The 21,469-nt window shown below is 38.9% G+C and overlaps 1 protein-coding gene across 1 annotated transcript in view; it reads left to right on the forward strand.

The window, feature by feature from the left end:
- Nucleotides 1-21,469, forward strand: part of LOC128533645 (membrane-associated phosphatidylinositol transfer protein 3-like) — a 72,920-nt gene that overhangs the window by 41,440 nt on the left and 10,011 nt on the right. The window contains exons 5-11 of the mRNA XM_053507931.1: nt 3,658-3,847; nt 5,139-5,255; nt 5,464-5,588; nt 13,796-13,950; nt 14,331-14,501; nt 19,408-19,581; nt 21,125-21,273. Of these exons, the coding sequence (XP_053363906.1) occupies nt 3,658-3,847; nt 5,139-5,255; nt 5,464-5,588; nt 13,796-13,950; nt 14,331-14,501; nt 19,408-19,581; nt 21,125-21,273 (1,081 nt within the window). The remainder of the gene's footprint in view (nt 1-3,657; nt 3,848-5,138; nt 5,256-5,463; nt 5,589-13,795; nt 13,951-14,330; nt 14,502-19,407; nt 19,582-21,124; nt 21,274-21,469) is intronic.

Below are 21,469 nucleotides of genomic sequence, written 5' to 3' on the forward strand. Positions count from 1 at the left end.
AAGTTTTTGCAAACGGAGGAATTTCTTTTTGCAGATTTTCAGCTGTTAAACATATTTTATCAACAAAAGCACACTTCAGCTTTAAAATCTGGTTTGTGAGCACTAACTCTGAACTTAACTTAAACCTACAATATGTGTAGGATAAAGTGTAGTAAAATTTATTGTATGCACACTTGCTATTTTATATATCTCTATTAATTATTCTGAAATCATCTTTAGTGCTGTCCATTTGTCTGTACAAATCTAAAAAAATGTAAAACATCTCTAATTCTTTATGATTTTGATTTTATATTTTTGAATTCCAGTGTAACATGAAAAGTTGTGGGAAAAATAATGATGTGATTTCCTATAGGTTTTGTTAGTTTGCCAACTTACCAAAAATTAAGAGTCTATAATTTTTATCATAGGTTTATTTTAGATATAAAGATAGGATAGAGACAGAATATCAATCAAAAATCTAGAAAAAAACACTCAATTGTTATGTAAATTGAGTTGCAATTTACTGAGTAAAATAAGTATTTGATTCTCTACCAACCAATGATAATTCTGGCTCCCACAGACTGGTTATGTGCTCATGTTGTACACAGATTAATTTAAGAAGGTGCTCCTAACAACAGCTTGTTGTGTGAATAAAAGCCACCTGTCCTACCATGGACAAGACCAAAGAGCTGTCAAAGGACATCAGAGACAAGACTGTAGACCTGCATAAAGCTAGAACGCCCTACAAGACCATCAGCAAGAAGCTTGGTGTGAATGAGACATCTGTTGGAGCAAGTATTTGCAAATTCAAAATAACCTTCAATTGCCCTTGGAGCTCTGTGCAAGATTATATCACAGTGTATATCACATATATATAAGGGAGGATCAGCGCAGAACTACATGGGGGAAGCTTGTGAATGGTCTCAAGGCAGTTGGGACTACAGTCACCAAACTAACCATTGCACACAATACGCCACCATGGATTGAAACAATGAAGGTCCCCCTTCTCATGTACAGGCCCATTAAAGTTTTCCAATGAACAGAGAAGGAGACCAAAATTGAACTACTTGGCATCACCCTGACTTGTGTGTTTTTTTTTTTTTTTTTTTTTTTATTAAGACTATGACTTTGCTATATTGAGGGGTCAGTGGCCAGTATTGTAAAATTTTAAATACACACCTCCTGAAGATGGGTCATAAATGGATTTCCAGCATGGGAATGACTAAACATACCACCAAGGCAACAAATGAGTGGCTCAAGAAGAAGCCCATTAAGGTTATGGAATGGCCTAGCCAGTCTCCAGACCTTAATCTTTGAAAATTTATCAAGGGAGCTGAAACTTTGAGTTGCCAAACGACAAGCAAGAAACATAGGATGAGGATTTAGAGAAAATCTGTAAATAATAGTGGACCAAAATCCCACCTGAGATGTTTGCAAACCTGGTAACCAACTACAAGAAATTCCTTTGTGTTTATAGTACCAACAAGGGTTTCTCCACCAAGTACTGTTTTGCTTTGGGATCAAATACTTGTTTTGCTTTTTGAAATGCAAATCAATTTATAACCTTTGTATCATGTGCTTTTTCTGGATTTTTAGTTAATATTCTGTGTCTTTCCTTTATAATAAATCTATGCTAAAAATTAAAGACCCTTTATTTCTTTAAAAGTGGGCAAACTTACAAAATCTGCATGGGATCAAATAATTATTTTCTCCACTGTATATCATCTCCTACTTTAATGTAGGTTCTCTTCAGTACAATTTTTGATAATTTATTAAACATCTTTTTATTTTTTTAGTATTTTTTAAGTATTTTGATATCTGGTAGACTGCTTTCTGTGATAAGCTTTGAAGCCTTTTTTCCCTTTAAAAGCAAAGGAAGCAAAGCATTTATATCTTCATGTGTGAGTCACAAGAAACTGTTTGTGAGACTGGGAGAGATAGACAGAGAAAGTAAATGAAACTGAATAGCATGGCTACCTCATTAACGCGTGTCCAGGCTAGACCTCCAAAATTCTGTTTATTTCGTAGGGGTTGAAAAGGTATAGTCATAAGGTTATGAGATCCTTCAGCAAAAAAAAAAATTATTAGTTTTAATAATTTATTACAAAGTCAGCGTCACTTCTTATCCCCCACCCAATCAATTTTTTTTCTTAACCAGTACCAGGGTGCCACGGTAACAGCCCTACCAGCTGCTTGGATTTTATATTAATTGCTAATACTACTCTGCAAGTAAGTGAATCCTTGTAGGGCTACAAGAGCTACAATGTAGCTGTTAATTACAACCTGCTGCTGATGTATATGGAGTAATATAATATAATTAATAGTATAATTTTGTTTCCTGGCCTTGTTATGATAATGGCTATAGGCCTGCCAGGACACCTCATGTAAACATGACAGGAGCAATTGTGGACATAGAGTCACACAGCTCAGGTCATGCTCTCTGCAGGGTGGGCTGCATGCTGGGAGCACAGACAGGGACTCAAAGCACCATCTGTTTTTCTGAAAATGAAAATCAAGGATAGAGGGAATGAGGGAGTGATTAGACAAGCCTCTTCAGACATACACAGTAATAGAAGTAATACATCAGATGAGAAGCATATTGATTCACGGAACCAGTCCCAGTTTAATCGTTCTTAAAAGAATAAAAACTTTTAAAAATATTTATAAATAAAAAAATATATATACTGTAATTATTTTGGAAAAATAGGTTTTTGTGATGTGAACTGAGATGGAAATTCGAAGGATGAATGAAAAGAAAAATTATCAGTTGTAGATAGACAGAAGTAGGCTTCTGTCAAAAGTCCAGGGGTGACATATACAGTACAGTAAGAAACTGCAAAGTTGTGATGAGTTGGAAAGCATGCATTACCATCTCACCAACAAAGGCCAGCGAAAGGAATATAATATATATGTTAAGTTTTCTAAGGAGTTGTGTTAAAAATTCATGCTCGAAAGGAAGGAAATTAATGACTATTAAAAAGTATACAGATAAGGGTGATGTTATATCTTTATTGGCCTCAATAAGATATAACCTTGCAGTGAAATCTAAACCAATGTTCAAAAGCCAGGTAAGATACCCCCATCCTAGTTTGCAACCATTAAGAGATTAATTAGTGATCAGACACAACTAATGAAATACACACAATTCATGATAAAGTGTTACTACCTCTAGAATAGGCAGATTGGTGTTGTGCTGCACTCAGGTATGTATTTACATCATGACAATGCCATCAGCCTTGACCACAGACTAATTGCTATAATAGACATATTGCTGTCCATCAATCTGGATAGGGTTATAAGCGCATCTAAAAATATATATATAATTGACAATCAACAAAATGTATTTATGTGAGTTTAGGATTATTTCAAATAATCAGAAAACAGGTCATACCCCATCCATGTTATTTTAATATTTTATATATAATGAGGAATAGTTTTAAGTAATTGAAATATGTATTATCAGCAAAGCGGAAAAATTGGATTTTCTGGAGACATATAGTCAGTTTTCCAGTCAGGAAATATGACTAAAAGGTTACAGATGATATTGCAACAGAGGAAGTGGTTTGTTTACTTCCTTTTATGATTAAGTTTGTATAAAAGATTAAACACATTTTAGACCAGGTTGCTTTGTAGTATTTCTGTATTAACGTAATATTCTTTTCTTTGTTTTGGTTGCAGCCTAAATCCCTATAGTTATGATAAGAGCTGTATGTTGAGCAGCGTAGACCACCTTCCACTAGCGGCACTGCCCCTTCTTGCTGTTGCATCACCACACTACCAGGACTCTGTGGCATGCATCATCTCCCGAGCCAATGAGGTCTACCACAGTTTCTTACAATCCCCGGATGGCCAAGGCTTTACTGGTCAGGTTGGTGTTTTGTCACCTCATAGTGTTGGGTAGGAAAGCATAGCAATTGCGATGCTTTAAAATAAATCTTCAGGTGCTGATCTATGGATAACACAGTCTTTATCTGTAAAATTTCTTTATTTTAACCAACACCGAAGTGACATTTTAAGATAACAGTGTTACAATGTAAAATCTATTTTGTTTGAATACTCAATGTTCCCTTAACATGCATTATTTTTTTAACATGTAGTAATAAGTATAAAATGCTGTTAACAATAATTAAGTTCACTTAAATGTAATCTACTGTTTTTGAAAAACTGTGCCTCTTCAGTCTAAACAATGGATGGATTTTTCCTTTAAAGGGTAACTTTTGCCAGAGCAGTAATGAGTATTATACCTGGGGCATGAGTCATTCCTGATGAGTCATTTCAAACAACACTAGTGGTGTCTCTCTACTCTTCCTGCTTGCTTATCTGCCATGATAAATCCAATAATACATTCAGGTTGTGAGTCAGCTTGTGTGTGGACCAGGACATTGAGAGGCATTTAGAATAAAACAATTCATAATCCTTTTGACCTTGAAAAAACTATGCCAATCTTTAATAGGGTTTGGAATTATTGATTTATTTGGCCAGGAAAAGACAATCTGCTGGGTTTGGTTCTGAAGTTCCAGAAACTCAGGTTGCCTCCCACAGTTCAAAGACAGATGGAGTAGGCTAACTGGCATTTCCCAAATTGCTGTTAGTGTGTGAGTGAGTGTGTTTCTGCTTGTATGCCCATTTGATGCTCCCTGTCCTATGTGTACCTGCCTCAGGCCCCAAGTTCCCTGGGAGTGGACTCCTCCAGGCCTCCAACAACTTTGTATAGATATATCTCTAGCGATATAAATATGAGTGAGAGAGAGAGGGAGAGACAGAGTGGTTGTAATAGGAACCTGGTGTTGTGATGTGAAATCTTTATCTGTTAAATTTCTTTATTTTAACCACCACCGAATTGACATTTCAGGTTAAAAACCCTAAAACAGTGTTACAACGTAAAACCTATTTTGTTTGAATACTCGATGTTCCTTAACATGCATTATTTTTTTAACATGTTTAACATGGGTTTGGTTCTGAAGTATATTTCTGTTTAAATAAGCTTAATCGTGGATTGTCAAAGAGTTTACATACATTTTTAACCTTTTAAGCACAGGTCACAACACACATCTATCAACACTTAAGCAATTTACTATTTGGTGTATGGGACTTTTTAACCCAATTACCTTAGAAACAGATAGGTCTTTAGACATTGTTATTTTCTATACTGTTTTTAGGTGTGTCTGATGGGTGACTGTGTAGGTGGCGTGCTCTGTTTTGATGCACTTTGTTTCAGCAACAGCCGACAACATGCTAATCACAAAGGGAAACACAACAGTATGGAGAGCCTAAGTGTAAGTACTTATAGCTAAATCACTTGCTTAATGTCTAGCAAGTGTTTGTGTCAGTTTGTGTATAGCTACCCTCTTATTACATATTATCCCTAAGAAACACTTAAAACATTTTGCCACTGTTGAAACTTCTAACCCATAGTATATACATCAACTTTTTTTGCAATAGTGATTATTTTTTACCTTTCTGTGTCACGTCTATATGATACAGAATATCCCTAGACTTCTAGGGGAGGACGGTGTTGGCCTGAGCTCCAGCAAGTGTCTAAGCAAGAGTAACATTGACATTTCTTATACCGTTGATTCATCTGCCAGCCAACACTTATTTCACAGAAGGTAATTTCTCTTTGCATACAGACATACTGTCGCAGAACACAAAATCTTATGCTCCAAGTTGATGTATGTCCGTGTTTCTCAAAGTGTGGGGCACGCCCCACTAGTGGGGAATACAGACATGACATGTGGGGTGCAATGAACGGGGGTGGGGGGTGGGGGGAATCAGTGAAAAATAATAGGAAAGTACCTATTCTAAATCATGCTTTTCTTTATTGATAATAAAGATCGGACACTCAATACTAAACAATCACATGCAAAGAAATAAATCATTAATACAAGTAAATTAAATGATATTAGAGAAAAAGTGGAACCATAGTGCAACAATAACGATTTAACGTCGGCATGTTAACATTCGGTATTATATATGTAATTTCATTTATTCCAATATGTATGCTGGTGTTGGCATTTCTAGTTTCCAGTGTGGCAACAAAGTCACTTTTTGATCCTTCAGGCGCTGAACAAAAGGGAAGATCAATATCGTTCTACGCTTTTTGTTGGTGTGCGGCTTTTGTGATGATCCCTAAATCATTCGTTGCGCCGTAGAGAATGATGGTGTTTATGCTTTTAAACATGTATAATTTAAGGCGGATGTAGCTTAAAGACAATGTAGAGAGGAAATATATGTGGGTATCTTATTTGCGAGTTTATTTACGCAGCTATTGAATTCGGAGATGTGAATATGCAAATATAAAACTAACTTAACCGCGGACATAAACCGGGTCAGAAGCGTACTGTATGTAGTGGGCATAATAACGTCAATGGATAAATTTTTTACATGGACCACAAAAAAGCAGGTGATTCAGCACTATCAGCCTAATCAACCAAAAAGCCAGCCGAAAAGAAAACATGATGTTGCGCTTGGATTCATGGTGGGAATGGTGGGGGCAGAGAAGAGACCCGTGTGTGTTTTGTGTCTTAAATCGGCAGCAGACAGCTTGAGACCGACAAAGTAGGAAGACACTGGGAGACTACACACCCCAGTCACGTTAATAAGCCACTAGACTTCTTTGAAAGAAAGCTCTAGATAAGTGACGAAGTAAGTTTGTTATAACAATTGCACGTGTATTTTATCTGTTTTGAACTTGGTGTTATTTGATCCTATTGGTTAAGAAATTAATATTACAATAAATGGTAAACTTGACCGATTACGTTATCATTTTGTTGGGAAGTGGGGCTTGAAAATTCCCACCCCCTTAAGTTGGAAATGACAGAAAATGTTTGAGAACCAGTGGCGTATGTGGTCATGCTCCTCTCAGGTTTGGCCTTGGAATTAATTACTAGGCTCTGGGATGCCCATGACCCTTGCTGCTCCAATTGAGGAAAGTAAATTTGACTTCTCATGTGACGGCAGGGAGGCAGGGCGCAAGATGTTGAAGCTCCGTCAAGGCTCGTGCTCGGGCCTATGACTAAGCCATAGAGTTCCAGACCTTAGCTTTCTCTAGCGGATAAAATGGTCAATCTCTGAGCAACATGTTTTTTTGAAGGACTGACGGAGGCACTCAAGGATGAGCTATTTACCCAAGAACACCCCTTGTCACTCCAAGAACTCATGGATCTGGCTGGCGGAGTGACTTCACATCTCGAGCTGCCACTATGTCATGCCTCAACCTCGCCCCCACGAAGGAACTATCAGAACTCACAGAACCGACCTCATGGCAGGAACTCCAGAGGTTCGCTAATTTCTACCGTCACTTCATCTGGGGTTACAGCTCTATTGCTTCAGCCCTAACAACCCTCACCTCTCCCAAGACCTGTTTCTGCTGGGACCTGAAATCCAAGATAAGAACTTAAGAAGTGGCTCACGTTTGCCTCTATCCTCAGCATTCTGGACTCGCCATGCCAGTTCGTTGTGGACACCTTCAGCACCAGGGTAGAGGGTGTCCTTTCCCAGAGGCCATAGTGGCCGAACTCATGATTACCCACGTCTTCAAGCTCCATGGCGTTCCCAAAAACATTGTCTTGGCCCACAGTTCACCTCTCAATTTTGGAGGGCATTTTGTAAACTGATCGGGGCCACTCCCAACCTGTTCTCAGGGTTCTACCCTCAATCCAATGGTCAGACTGAGAGGAAGGACTAATCCCTCGAGATTGCCCTGAGGTGCATGGCATCTCGGGATGTTGCCTTTCGGAACAAGTTCCTGCCTGGGTATAGTACACTACTGGTCTGTCTCCCTTCCAGTGCTGTTTAGGGTATCAACCACCCTGCCCAAGCATTCATCCGTGGATGCAGAAAGACCTGGCTGCAGGCTAGAAAGATGCTATTATGGTTTGGCAGAAGCTACGAGGGGCAAGTGGACCGCACACTGCATGAAAAGAGTTATATCTCTACTAGGAAATTCCTGTATACACCACTGATTTTTGGAAGTATCTACAAGTACCACTGAGCGTATACATCAAATTCCACCAAGCTAGAATACTTCTGGATTGATACCAATTCAGATGTATCTTGCTGAGGAATCCCTCCATGGTACAGCCATTTGTTGCCATGGCAAATAATCCACTCAAGGATTTTGTCAGGAGACATTTACACCTTAAGCCCCATTTGCATTTTACACCTTTGCCTAACTCTGCTCTTCCCTATTGGTTTCGTATCTCATCATTGATTGGTTGTTTAAAAAAAAAAACACTCCCAAAACCCTGACATCTATTTGGACATTACCCAGTCACTACTTTTTATTTAGCCCAACCCAAGCCCTCATAACTTAGACTCCGTCCACACAAAGCCGGTGCATTCCCTATCCGATCATTTTTTTTCGTGAACACCGCGTCGTCTCAAGAAATATCTGCGTACACACGAAACCACTGAAAATGGTGTAGTATATATCCCAGACCAGTATGGGGCACTGTAATTCTGCCATAGAGATACACTATACACAGAGAAGAAGACTTTGAGCATGCGCATAACCTTGCGCGCTGTATACGAACCAAGATGGTGTTGTCCATTATCGCTTGTTGCTCATAACAGTTGCATAGAAGCAATAGATTTTGCTGTAACAAAGCTAGCAGGCTTTGTAGCAACACGAACACAATCATGTAGTCCGCCATTATTGTTGTTGCTGTTACGTGTGACGCAGCCGGCACGTGATGTGATGACATCATCGTTTCACAAAATATATTATCCACTTTGAGACCTGGTTTCAAAAAATAGCGGTTTCAGTCTCCTAAAACGCCGGATCCAACAACTGCAAAACACAATATACGTTAACCCCAAAAAACACTCAGAGATGTACCGAACTTAATACATAGATATAGTCCTCGACGTCAAGCCAAGGGGCTGGCACAATGTCGTCAAAGCCAGGCGGAGGAGGAAGCACGACGTTCTCGAATTTGAGCAACGGAGCTGGTACGAAGTCCTCGCAGCTGTGTGGAAGAGGAAGCGCGACGTCCTCACTATTGAGCTAAGGAGAAGGAAGCGCACCGTCCTACGCGTTGACCGGGAGAGGAGGAAGAAGTAGTGCGTCTTCCTCTGTGTCGGGCAGAGGAAGACGAAGAGGAAATGCAACATCCTCAGCATCGAGCAGAGGCGCGTTGTCCTCTAAGTCGAGTGGAGGTGGAAGAGGAGGAAATGTGTCGTCCTTACTGCAGCTCTCGTAAAGCTCAGAGCCTGCTGCGGGGTTCTCGTGAAGCTCAGAGCCTACTGCATGTCTCTCATGGAGCTCAGAGCCTGCTGCGTGGCTCTCGTGAAGCTGGACAAGCAGGTTTTGGAACTGTTCCACCTGCAGGCTTTGAATGCGCTCCTCATTCTCCTCTGCCCACAACTTGTAGAGATTCCCTGTTCCTTCCTCCTTCCATTGCCGCTCAGCCTGAGGTTCTTCTTCGCCTTCGTCACTGCCATACCTGACCCTCCTGGCCCATACCCCTTGTTCAGTGCGGGAAATCCTGTCTCCCCCAGCAGCGTCCTTTTCAAACGGCTTATGTCGAATGTCTGTGCTCCTTGTCGTCAGGCCGGACAGCTAATCGACCGCTCTCAAAGTCCGTTCGCTCCGGCGCCATCGTCACTGCCCCCCTTAAAAAAACATCCAGGGAAGGGACCGCCGCTATGCCACTGAAAAGGTCTAGCATTCTGTCATGATTTGGTGTCTTGTGTGTGCGTGGCATAAGTGCAGAGGCAAGGTGACGGTTTGAAAAATATTCTTTTATTAATGTTGTCTTAATGTCAAAACTAAAACAAAAAGCTCTTGTTCCAGAGCACCAAGTAAACTTTAATATACTTTAAACATAACAACCATGAGTATAACCACAACTAATGCTAAACAACTTACTGAACTTAAGTCAGGCTATTTATACAAATTAAACTAATGAGTTACCCCGGTTCAGGTGAGTGCTCTCATTACATGACCAAGGTGCCTTATGGGAAATAAAGTTCCCTTCAAACAAACTACAACCAAAAACACAAACACAAAAAGAGTCTGGGCATTTGGCACCGTCTCGGTCAAGTAATGAGGTTTGGGTCCAGTCATTGGTTAGATGTTGGAACAGCTTTAATAAAAAATAAATAAAATACATTTTTATCAGTGTTAGTGTAATAAGCATCATTATCAATACATTGTTTAATTACCATTTATAAATCCAATAAATTGTTAATTTGAATAAAGAACACATGAAATTGTCATGAGCCACCTAGCTCAACCCAGCACCTCCAGACCCTAGGATCCACTTGGATTTTCCCCCTGACTCGCTCACCTATCACTCAGACAAACCTGAACCCTATCTTTCAATTATCTCTCAGCTTTATAAGCCCTGCCAAGTGTTTTTCTGTTTACTCTAGCCTGTTATCGACCTCTCTCTGCTCACTAAGCACACACGCTCTGCTTGTCTCCTCTGCCCTTGCTGAATCTGCCTTTTTTAGACCCCTGTTTTCTCAATAAAGCTCTTAACATCACAGTTTTTCTGCTACTGGGTTCACTCCTGTTCAGCCCCCGTAACAGTACAATGTGGCCATGACGGACCCAGCAGACGTATTTTACCCACGGCCAAGCCCTCAAACCAAGCTCCAGCTTAGGTCTAGTACCCGTTCCAATGCAAAATTGCATCACACTGTTGCTTAGCAAAGATCCCTTATAAGTTCTCATCAACAAGACCTCCAGCAAATCTCCCAGACATTATCTCAGTTGTTAACCCAGTTTTTACAATTATGCGCTGCTCTTCCATCCACTCTAAGTCTGTCCAATCCTCAGCCATACAACGGTTCCTTCCTGTCACAAAGCTCTTTGTTACTCGAGCTCCAGTCCTCAACTTTCCACACTGAATGCTTCAAGGTGGCTTATATTATTACCCTCCTCACAGGAAGAGCCGGTTAGTGGGGGATGGCCATTTGAGATGCCAACAACCCTTGCTGCTCCACTTTCAGTGCCTTCACTGAGGAAATGAGGAGGGTATTTTATCTTATGCAGGCGGGGAGGCTGCGAGACAGTTACTGGAGCTTTGCCAGGGTTCCAAATTATGCTGTTGGGTTCTGAACCTTGCTCGCCGCCACTCAGTGGGGCACCCAGGCCTCGTATGACACCTTTTCTGAACGGACTTTCAGATTCAGTCAAGGACCAGTTTTTCAGCAGCTTCCAGAAGACCCAAACGGTTTGATGAATTTAGCAGGCCGGGTGTATTCACACCTCAGGTCTAAGGTGTGAATACGCACAGCTAACCATCCCCAGCTCAGAGCCAGCATCTCCCTAACTCCACCCACTTCAGCCAGCCCTCTGACCATACCCATGCAGATTGGGCGCACCTGGATCTCTCTGGAGGAGCGGCAACGTTGGGTTCAGGCCGAGGCGTGCTTTTACTGTGGGAAGATCGGACATCTGCGCCTTTAGTGCCCGTCAAAAGTACGGCCCCCACCAGTGAAACTAGGCACACTGCAGGGGGCACCCCATGCACAGCTGCCTAGAGGCCGCTCAGATTTCCCTGTCATGCTCCTCCTGGATAACCAGTCCAGTTGATTCCGGTTCAGATCAGAATTGAATCTGTGCTGCAAAAGTCAAAGAACTGGCCGTGCTATCTCTTTTCCTAGAATCTCCATTGTCAGTCCGCGCCCTTGATGGAACACTCCTTCCTCCAATTACCCAGCGATCAGGCCTCTGTTCTCTTGCCCACTGAATCCAGGCACCTGCCCAGCTCCTCCTCCCCAAATCGATGGTGGTGAGGCATTCACTGTATGCAGACTTTTGAAGGCCTGACAACGAGGCAGAGGCCTCCAGTACCTAGTGGATTGGGAGGGCTACGGCCCAAATGAGAAAAGCTAGAAGCCACGTGGCGTCCGTAGGAGGGAAGAGTACTGTCACGAGCCACCTAGCGCAAGCCTGCACATCCAGACCCTAGACTCCACTAGACTTAACTCAAGAAGAACTCCCTACTATTTTAGTTTGACAGCGAGAAATAGTGACTTAACCGTAGAGGATACCCCACGTTTAGCTTCCGGTATTGTGGAGATTCCCTTGCATAATAGCCCCGCCCCCTCTCTCATCACTAGAGGCTTCGCCACTCTCCCCATTCAGTCACTAAGCACACACATGCTCTGCATCTCTCTTCTGCCCCTGCTGCGTCTGCCTTACTCAGACCCCTGTGTTCTCAATAAAGCTCTTAACATCACTATTTGTCTGCTATTGGGTTCACTCCTGTTCAGCCCCCTGTGACACAAATATGTTCTCACAGTACCGAATTCTTCACATTTTAATATTTCACTCAGGAAGAACTGCTTACTATTTCAATTATGTCTAGTAGGAAAAACACTAAAATGTAAGTGAGTATTCCAGGAGCTGGGTTGAAAAGTTTTGAAGTAAAGTGTCTCAGCCTAATCCTGTACATGCCATCATCCTAATTCACCAACTCTTAAAAAGCCTGCCGCCAACATAAAGACTTATTAGCACAGCATTGCATAACAATGGTCAGCAGTCTGAGTAGTCCAAATCAGCCTCTAGGGTATGGCACTTCTTATCCATCCTTCTTTAAAGCCTCAGACTTGAGGAAGTTCCTACTGACAGAGTTGCTTTTTTTATTAGTACAAACTAAAATTATACCAGCCTTCAATCCTTATATTGTTGATTTGCAATTCTAAATATACCTATATTTCAGCATGAAGTGATGACTCTTACACAAGATGCATATAGGTATGATAATAATTGAGTTACCAATAAAGAGGAGTGTGAATTGCATGTGTCCTAGCTAGTCCTTACTAATTGCTTGATCACAGGTTTTAATTATAAACAGTCTGAAGATTATAAAAAATGGCCAAGGTTTCTCCACATATCACTGTCAACATGAAATTTTTGTTGATTTGATTTACCACTAACCATCATTCATATTCTGCCAGTTGAAATGGTTTGTGTGACTACGTTATTTTTTTCCTATGAGTGCGTAAATGGCTAGAAGAGGATATGTTGCACTCAATTAATGAACACTCACAGTGGCTTAGTTGTTAGCACTGTTGCCTTGCACCTCCAGGTCTCGATTTTTGCAATGGGTCTGTGTGCATGGAGTTTGCTCGTTTTCCTCTACTTGGTGGGTTTTCTCTGGGTTCTCCGGTTTCCTCCCACAGTCCAAAGACATGCAAATAAGGCTAATTGACGGTCCCAAAATTGCCCGTAGTGTGTGAGTGTTGACTAGAGATCCTACCATGGTTGTAAAAAAATTGGTATGAATACAAGGGTCATCATTATCCTCCCCTTTCCCTAGTTGGACAACAGAGGTTGCTAGATGGATGGATGGAAATACACATTCTAATATGTATGGGGAAACATTAATGCTAATGGGGAAACGATCTGGCAGCTATACAGCACAATTTTTCTAACACTCAGTTTAAACAGTAGATTTATGTTGTAGTTTCAACATTATATCTGATGAAAAAATACTTCAAATACTTCATGCTAGCCTAATCATATATCATAGAAAATGAGTAAATAATATTAGTGACAGGAAATTTACTGGAAATTTTATACAACCTGGTGACTAATATGCAGTAAAAGCTTTTTTATTGGAAATTATTTACTGGACTAATAACTATTAGTCAGACACATATTCATGACTAAAATTGTGAAAGCTTGGTTGAGGAAACATTTTCACACAATAATTGACCACCACATTGTACTCTGCATTTACTGTAAAGCTAAAGGTGTTTGAATGGGAGCTTAGAGTATGCAACTTTGTTGGCCAAGCAGTGTGTTTGTAGAAATAACCACATTCCTTATATAATGTCTTATTTTTTGTGTGAATAGAAATACCCTAGATGAATTGGACCAAAGCTCAGGAGGAAAAAGTCCAATGTGGAATCCAGGTCATTTTGACTTTGAGGTGTCTCAGTGTTTCCTGCTAGGCTGTCCAATCGGACTAGTGTTAGCCATGAGACACACTGTTCTCCCTTCAGTCAAAGGTTAGTCTCACAATGAAGTACCACAAACTTGCACGCACACACACACACACACGCATGCACGCACACACACACACACACACACAAATGTTTTTAACATAAAAATCCCTGCTGTTTGTCCTCTGCACATTTTCCTCTTTATGCACTATTAGCCTGCACTTGACAGACAGTCTAATTATTCTACCTTCCAGCTAAGTAAATGCAGAGCATGTCACCACATTACAATAGCTAGCCTTCAATTACTGTACAATGACAAGACACTCAGTTTCCACCTCTTACCTTTACACCAAAGATTATTAAGAAAACCTTACTGTGCTTGCTCCTTGTTTCGATACTCTGACTCATTTTATCACTTGGGATTTTTTCACACCTTTTTCTGTCAGTGGCTCAGCTGCAGCCTGCCTGCTCTCAGATCTTCAACCTGTTTTACCTCTCCGACCCATCAGCCTCCAGACTGGAGCCCCTGCTGCATTCTTGCTTTCACCAGCTGCCTCCATTCCCTGTTCCACGATACCATCACTACCCACTAGGAGATGGGCGCTCTACCCTCATTGGTAAGTATGAAGTCATTTTATAATCAAATTTGATCATTAGTAAAAAATAAATCTTTATCTATTATCGCTTGGATAAAACATTTTTTGTCAGATTAAACATGATATTTTTCTTATGTGCAGGATATTTTATTATGTACTTAAAATCTTGAATCTTTCATTCTTTCCTCTTCTTCTGTTCACCCTGAAACAAGTCACATTCTACAAACATATGCACAAAATATAAATGTAATACACTGATACAACAGACCCTGCCAAAACACAGTATGCAACAAAGACACTTTCCAAACACATGAATGACTGTGAACAAGCAGTATGCAAACTGTTTCCATCTAAACAGCTATGGAAAACATAGCTATCATTGAAATGCCTGCATTTTAAATGTAACTACACTTCACCCCTTTTATCTTCCTGTCTCCTGTGTTCTCCCTCAGGATCACCTTAGCACTTGCACGCCCTAGCACTTTCTCTGTTTGTCAATCTAGACCAAATTCCCAGTGCTGCATTTCTCTATAAGCTAGTTTCAAAAGAGAACATTATAGCCTAGTTTTCAGACACATATTTATTAGCTAATGTTTCTTTCTGTTACTTTGGCATTGGCCCATTTTTCCCTTCAAAAAAAAAAGCTGGCACATATCGTCGAATTTGAGCATATAATTAAAACTGTAATCTTACCACGCAGCAACAGTGATCCTAAGACCGATAAATGACTTGTAGCCTTAAAGAAATCTAATTCAAACCGAGTGAGGAGACTGAACACTACATCTGTCCTTATACCTCATTTCTTCATATTTTGCTTAAGAGCTAAATTATATTATTATTATATAGTTCTGGTGTATACTGGTGTATACTGGTAATGCTGAATGCTGAGTGGCTAAAACAGATAAAGAGGGAAATTAGGTTGCACATGAAGTTATTTTATACAATTTTTTAATATTGTATCTTTACCACTTTGCAGCCTGTCATTTCTTTAATTCAATCTATATAAGTACATTTTATTTAATATGAAAAAATGGGAAGTGACTCGAGACTTTTGTAATACCATATGTATAATAAAAAATAAATTTTTAACAATTTTTTTTAAATCACCAAAGACACATTCTGTTTCCGCACTGCAGGTATTTGAATGAGCTTATTGTATCTAGAAATAGCTGGTCTGTTTTCCTGTTTTACATTTTTGTAGGTGTTCACATTGAGATATTTGTAAGCTGATTTAAAATGCAGGCTTAAACCTATGGAGGACTAAACATGACATAATTATAAATAAATAAATGTGTGAATAGATAAGTAAATATAGAAATAAATAAATACATAAATAAATATATGTGTGAATAAATAAGTAAATATAGAAATAAATAAATAAATACATAAATACAATAAGCCCTGGAAAATATATTCCTACTTTTGTTTATTAACATATTTCAAGATTTATTTATTTCTGAATTTCCACATTTCTACATTCATTTATTTCTGCATTTCCACTTTGTCGCTGTATGCTGATAAGGTAGGCGGTCCCAGCCTTAGTCGAAACCGTGATTGGTTAAATGAAGTAAGATTGTTTACTCAACTAGTAATGCCTTGGCTTGTAATGACTGCTGTCTGGCAACTATAATTTTCTTTTTTTTTTTTTTTTACAAGCTGCCGCTAATGAGTTAAAATCATTAGCCGGTGAAATTGAGAACCTTGCAGCAAATGACTACATTTTAAGCCGAGTCAAAAGATTAATGGACGATTTAGTTTAGCTTGATGCTGAGATGGATGTTGACCTTAACCAAACTGTGTTTGACTGTCTTCAAGAAGTTGTCCGCCAACTTCATATCCTCATGCAGAAAGAGGAAGGGAACGTTGGGCGTCCATGGTGCGTTTTACCTCTGAATATAATTGAGGCTCATCTACCTCTGGGTAAAACACACTGTGGACGCCCAACATTCCCTTCCTCTTTCTGCGTGAGGATATGAAGCTTGTATTCAGTTGTATCGTGGAAATGGCTGTACTTTTTTAGGTCTACATACAGTATCCACATCAGGATCTGTCTTATGGTTTTCTTTTTTAGACTGTAAATAACCAACACAATTCGTGGCGTAATAGTTTCCCCAGTCATTAAAATATAAGTTTTCTAATAAAACTGGTTGCAGAGGTGGGTAGTAATGATTTACATTTACTAAGTTACATTTATCTTACCATACTTTTTACTTTTACTTGAGTAGATTTGGGAAGAAGAAACGCTACGCTTACTCCGTTTCATTCGGCTACACTCGATTTGTTACTTTCCTTTCCATTTATTCCACACATGTAGCCGGTGGATCTACCACATGACTGTGTTTCATCAATCAGGTGTAGCAACAATAATCACATGACTCCGTTTGACCAATCAGCCGCATTAACATTAACCACATGTAGTTACATGACCCAAACTGGGTGGCACAGCGCGAAACAATCTTCAGGCATGGTAAACAGGGAATGTAAACATAAAATTAGCAGAGGCATCTGTCTCCAATCCTACAACAGAAAAGGGATGAATAGCCCTCATATACAAAGCATGTTTTGCTTACACAAAGTGGAAATAACAGCTTCATACTGCAGTGTCTTCTCTGTCTGCCAAAACAAACAGACACTTCAGCATATAAAAACTTGACATCTAACCTGAGGAAACATGTTGCGTTAAGTTTAGCTGTTTCATTAAATGTTGTAATGTTAGCATATATAATAATTATAATATTGTAATTAGTATAATAATATATAAGTATTATAATTTCTAAAAATTATCTTTCACTGAATACTTTTTTACTCTTTCTCATAATATTTTAAAGTACAGCTAATCTTACAATTTTTTAAACAATTTTTGGCTACTCTACCCACCTCTGGCTGGTTGTGAGGCTATGCTACAGTCTTGCTGCTTTTATCTCTGTCCTTGTCCTTTCTTGTCTTTTATCATCTCTTGTTTTATCCTCACTTGCCTCTGTCTTTCATGTTTTATAGACTGTGTTTAGAATACAGCAAAGATAAACCACTATGGAGTGAATATACAGTTAATAAATGGAGTTAATAAACATCTGTCTTGTTTCTATATGTGTATTTTATTTTGCTGATTGAATTCAGTCATGTTGAATTTTATCCATGGTGGTTACCACACCTGCACAGCCTGCTTCTTCCTTCTTCTCACAGATAGAAATAAAGCTGAAACTATGGGCCATTGTCAAATTACCTTGACAAGGATCACTCCACACCTGCAGCAATCTGCTTTGTAAATCTCCATTTTTTATTCTCTATGAACCTCACCTTCCCAGTGCTGCTCTTAGGTTAGAGATAATGGAAATTCCTCCATCCCTGTCCTCTGTCACCTGCTTCCTGTATTTGTGGCTTTTGCTGTCCACAAATACACTGGGCTAGTAAATGAGAAATGGCAAAAGAGCCTATTTTTGAAAGGGCAAAAAGGTCTGTCGCTTTTACTCACTGTAATTGAGTACACAAACGCCTATTGGGATATTGTATGCACTTAGACAATGAAAGCACATATGGTTTGGCTTTATTACACATTAGTGGAAAGCATACATATAGCATAGATGCACAGTTTAAACTTCTGGTTATCATTTAAAAAAATGTTTTGTTTTTTTTATCTTTGTATCAAGGTATTGCAGTTATATTGGGAATGAGAAGATACATTTTTTTTAATATATATATTTCTGACTAAGTAAAGGGTTTTATGACATTCCTGATGCATGTAGCTACTTTCGTTTAATTTGGTTGTACCTGTGTTGATGCAAAACACATCTGCATTGAAAAAAATAAAATAAAATTCTGTAATGTTCATAAAATGTATCCCTAAATGATAAATATATAACAGAAACAGAGGGTAATTATAATAATTATTATTAATATTAATTATATGTGCAGTCTGCCAAGTATAGCCATTTTATACATACAAACATATACTTAAAAATATAGCGATATTGCACATACAAAATGCTTTCAAAATGTATTTTTGTTAAATAAATAATAAAGTTTGATTTTATACAAAAATCAATGAATGAATTTTAAATTCAGAAGATGTTGACAATGATTGGCCCACGATATGGCCTCTTTGAAGGTCAGTAGCCACATGTCAGTGAATAGTCTGACACACATCATGACACACATCACCAGGAGCAGAAGGGGCAGGATTTTCTTTATGATTTCTCAAATGACGCTTTTAAATTAATCTTTCTTGTATTTTTATGTTCTCACTCTTGGCGTTCCAGACAGGGGGTGTCTAGCAGTGAAACCATTTGCACAGAATCTAGTTTAAACTAGTGTTATAGCCTCAGAATAATATTCCTGGAAACTCCAACCATGACTGTGAATCTGTTATTGCTCCATGAAATATGGAACCATAACAAATTCACCGTCATGTGTAAAAGTTTAATTATATGTGGGGTTTTTTTTTTTGTGTAAAGCATAAAAAATAATGCCATGTAATAAAAGTAATGTTGTTTGTATGAGGTTGTATTTTCCTAATACAAAAAAACTAATTCATAGAATTGCTATGATCAGATGATTTTTTATTATGTTTTCACATAATATGTAATGTTACTTAACCAGAAATATTAAAACTCACTCTAAACAAAGTGATAGCAGAGAGAAACTACCTTATAGTGTTGTGAAATAAACCACATAAATGTCAAAGTCTGTTTTAAAATATTTTTTTTGTTTTAAATAACCAACAAATTCTACTTTACATTGTAAATTTACACCCAAAGAATTCATAATTGCCATTACATTCAAGAATAACTGTTATTTAAAAAATGCACAATATATTTTTTTACCTTAAAAATACATGTTTCTTTAAAACATATTGCAACTACTTATAGCTTCTTTCCATGTGAATTTACAGATTCACTTACAGTGCACTTTTATTTTTGCTCCCTTCAAGTTGATGAGATCCATAGCCACCCTGATGTGTTCCTAGATGAGGGTCGTGCTCCAAGTGGTGCTGCATTCCCATCATGTGTGGATGAAGCAGAGAAGGCAATGAAGCAGGAGGTTGATAATAAAAGCGAAGCATCTGGCTGCAGGGAAAACAACCTGAGGTTCCCCATCGGCAAAAGTCAGTGTGTAGGCAGGCACACACTATTCATCAACCTATACTCCTCCATGCCCACCTATAACTGCTGTGGCTTATCGTGCCAAACATAGACCATAAGATTTAAACCATCTTTAAAGCAGATTTAAAGTCAGGCTAAAGTTGAGCTGCATCAGCTGTTGTTTGTCAGGTGAGAGTAGGCTTGATTAATTGCCACACAAACTTTTGATGATTCATTTTGTGTAAAAAATGTTTTAATGAATAAATTAAAACATTAAAAATCTTTAACATTTTTTGCATTTCCCCCCCTATATGGTCATCTGTCAATCTGTTAATTATCACCCACCACATAGGCTCCCTTTTGTTATACAACCAAACTAGGAGGATTAAAGACTAACATATGCTTTCTCTGAGACTGTGTAGTCAACCATATCTCAAAGACACAGCCATAAATTGGCTAGTGTCATTAGAGTATCATCTCCCACACAGAGAATTTAGGCAATTTTCCTCTCTTGGCTCACAGCCATGCAGGGCTTTGGCATTGTAGGGACTTAAACTCAATCTCAGAAACATTAAGTGAATGCTTTTCTGTTGGAATTGCCCCAAAAAGCTTATCATTGTCACATGACTAGATGCACTTGTAAAATGCCAGCATTGTGGACCAGTATGTAGTTTAAGGTTCCTATAGTTCCAGGGTCTGGTGTTTAATTCCTGAGCTGACTCTACTGCAAATGCATGCTGGCTACCATATCCAAATAACTCAGTAATAGACTTCAATGGGTGGTTTTGGAGAGGCTCTAGACTACCATAAAGCATTTCCTGTAGATGAAGTAATTTAGATCTTTTTAAAATTTTTGGTCACCCAGTTGATCGGTCTCACAGATTCAATGTTAAAAATGCTGTTTTAAAACTGCAATTAGAAACAATAATTATAAATGTCACTGAATGCTGGAACTTGATCACAAGTTTAAGTTGATTGAGCTACAGCAACAAGGCTCTGCCACTCTCCTAACCTTTATCCTAGTGATATTACTGGCTTCTCTTCGATAAGCAGTGCTTGCTATACTTACTCTGACAGACACCAAGGCAAGGATAGAGTAAATGGCTTTTCCAAAATTGTCAATGTACCTGTACAGAGCTGTCTGTCAGGCTTGTTTTTCACGTATAGTGTGTGTTTTGACATCATAACATTTTTTGTGCAAATCTACAGTATAACCTTTGAATGAGTAAAATTTGCAGTGAGTTGTCTTCAAAGAACATGGTTTTAAAAGGCATCACCATGTGCCTGTGGGCTTAAGTCGTATACTTTCATCTTCCTATTTAAGCCCATTATGTATTATCACTTAGCTGGCTTTATTGTGCTGAAAGCTTTAATATGACAATGATTCACCTTTGGTAATAGCTTTGCTGAAACATTTATGGCTTCTATGTTGTGATATAACCAAATGCTTTTTGTGCAAAATACTGTATTAACAATGATTATTCTTTGTGAGGCAAGACCATAAGGTAGACTGTGTGTGTGTGTGTGTGTGTGTGTGTGTGTGTGTGTGTGTGTGTGGTGTGTCAGTCTCCAGTAGCTGGTGGGGCTCTAAACGGTTAGACTATGCACTTTTTTGTCCTGATATATTGACTGCATTTCCCACTGTGGCTCTGCCGCAACTGTTCCATGACTCTTACTGGGAATCTACTGATGTGGTGGCCTTTCTACTCAGACAGGTACTGTAATAAATAAATCTTTCCATTGTGTATTATATGGTGGTATATGCTTCTATAAAATAAATATACATGAACTCACAGCTAAGCTTCTTGATCAAAAGAGACCAAATCTCTCTCTCTCTCTCTCTCTCTCTCTCTCACCAGTACAGTAAGTCAGATTTAGGGAGCTTTGTATGATTGTGATGCAAATTAAAAA

Source organism: Clarias gariepinus, chromosome 11 (assembly GCF_024256425.1).
Source record: "Clarias gariepinus isolate MV-2021 ecotype Netherlands chromosome 11, CGAR_prim_01v2, whole genome shotgun sequence".
Classification (NCBI taxonomy): domain Eukaryota; kingdom Metazoa; phylum Chordata; class Actinopteri; order Siluriformes; family Clariidae; genus Clarias; species Clarias gariepinus.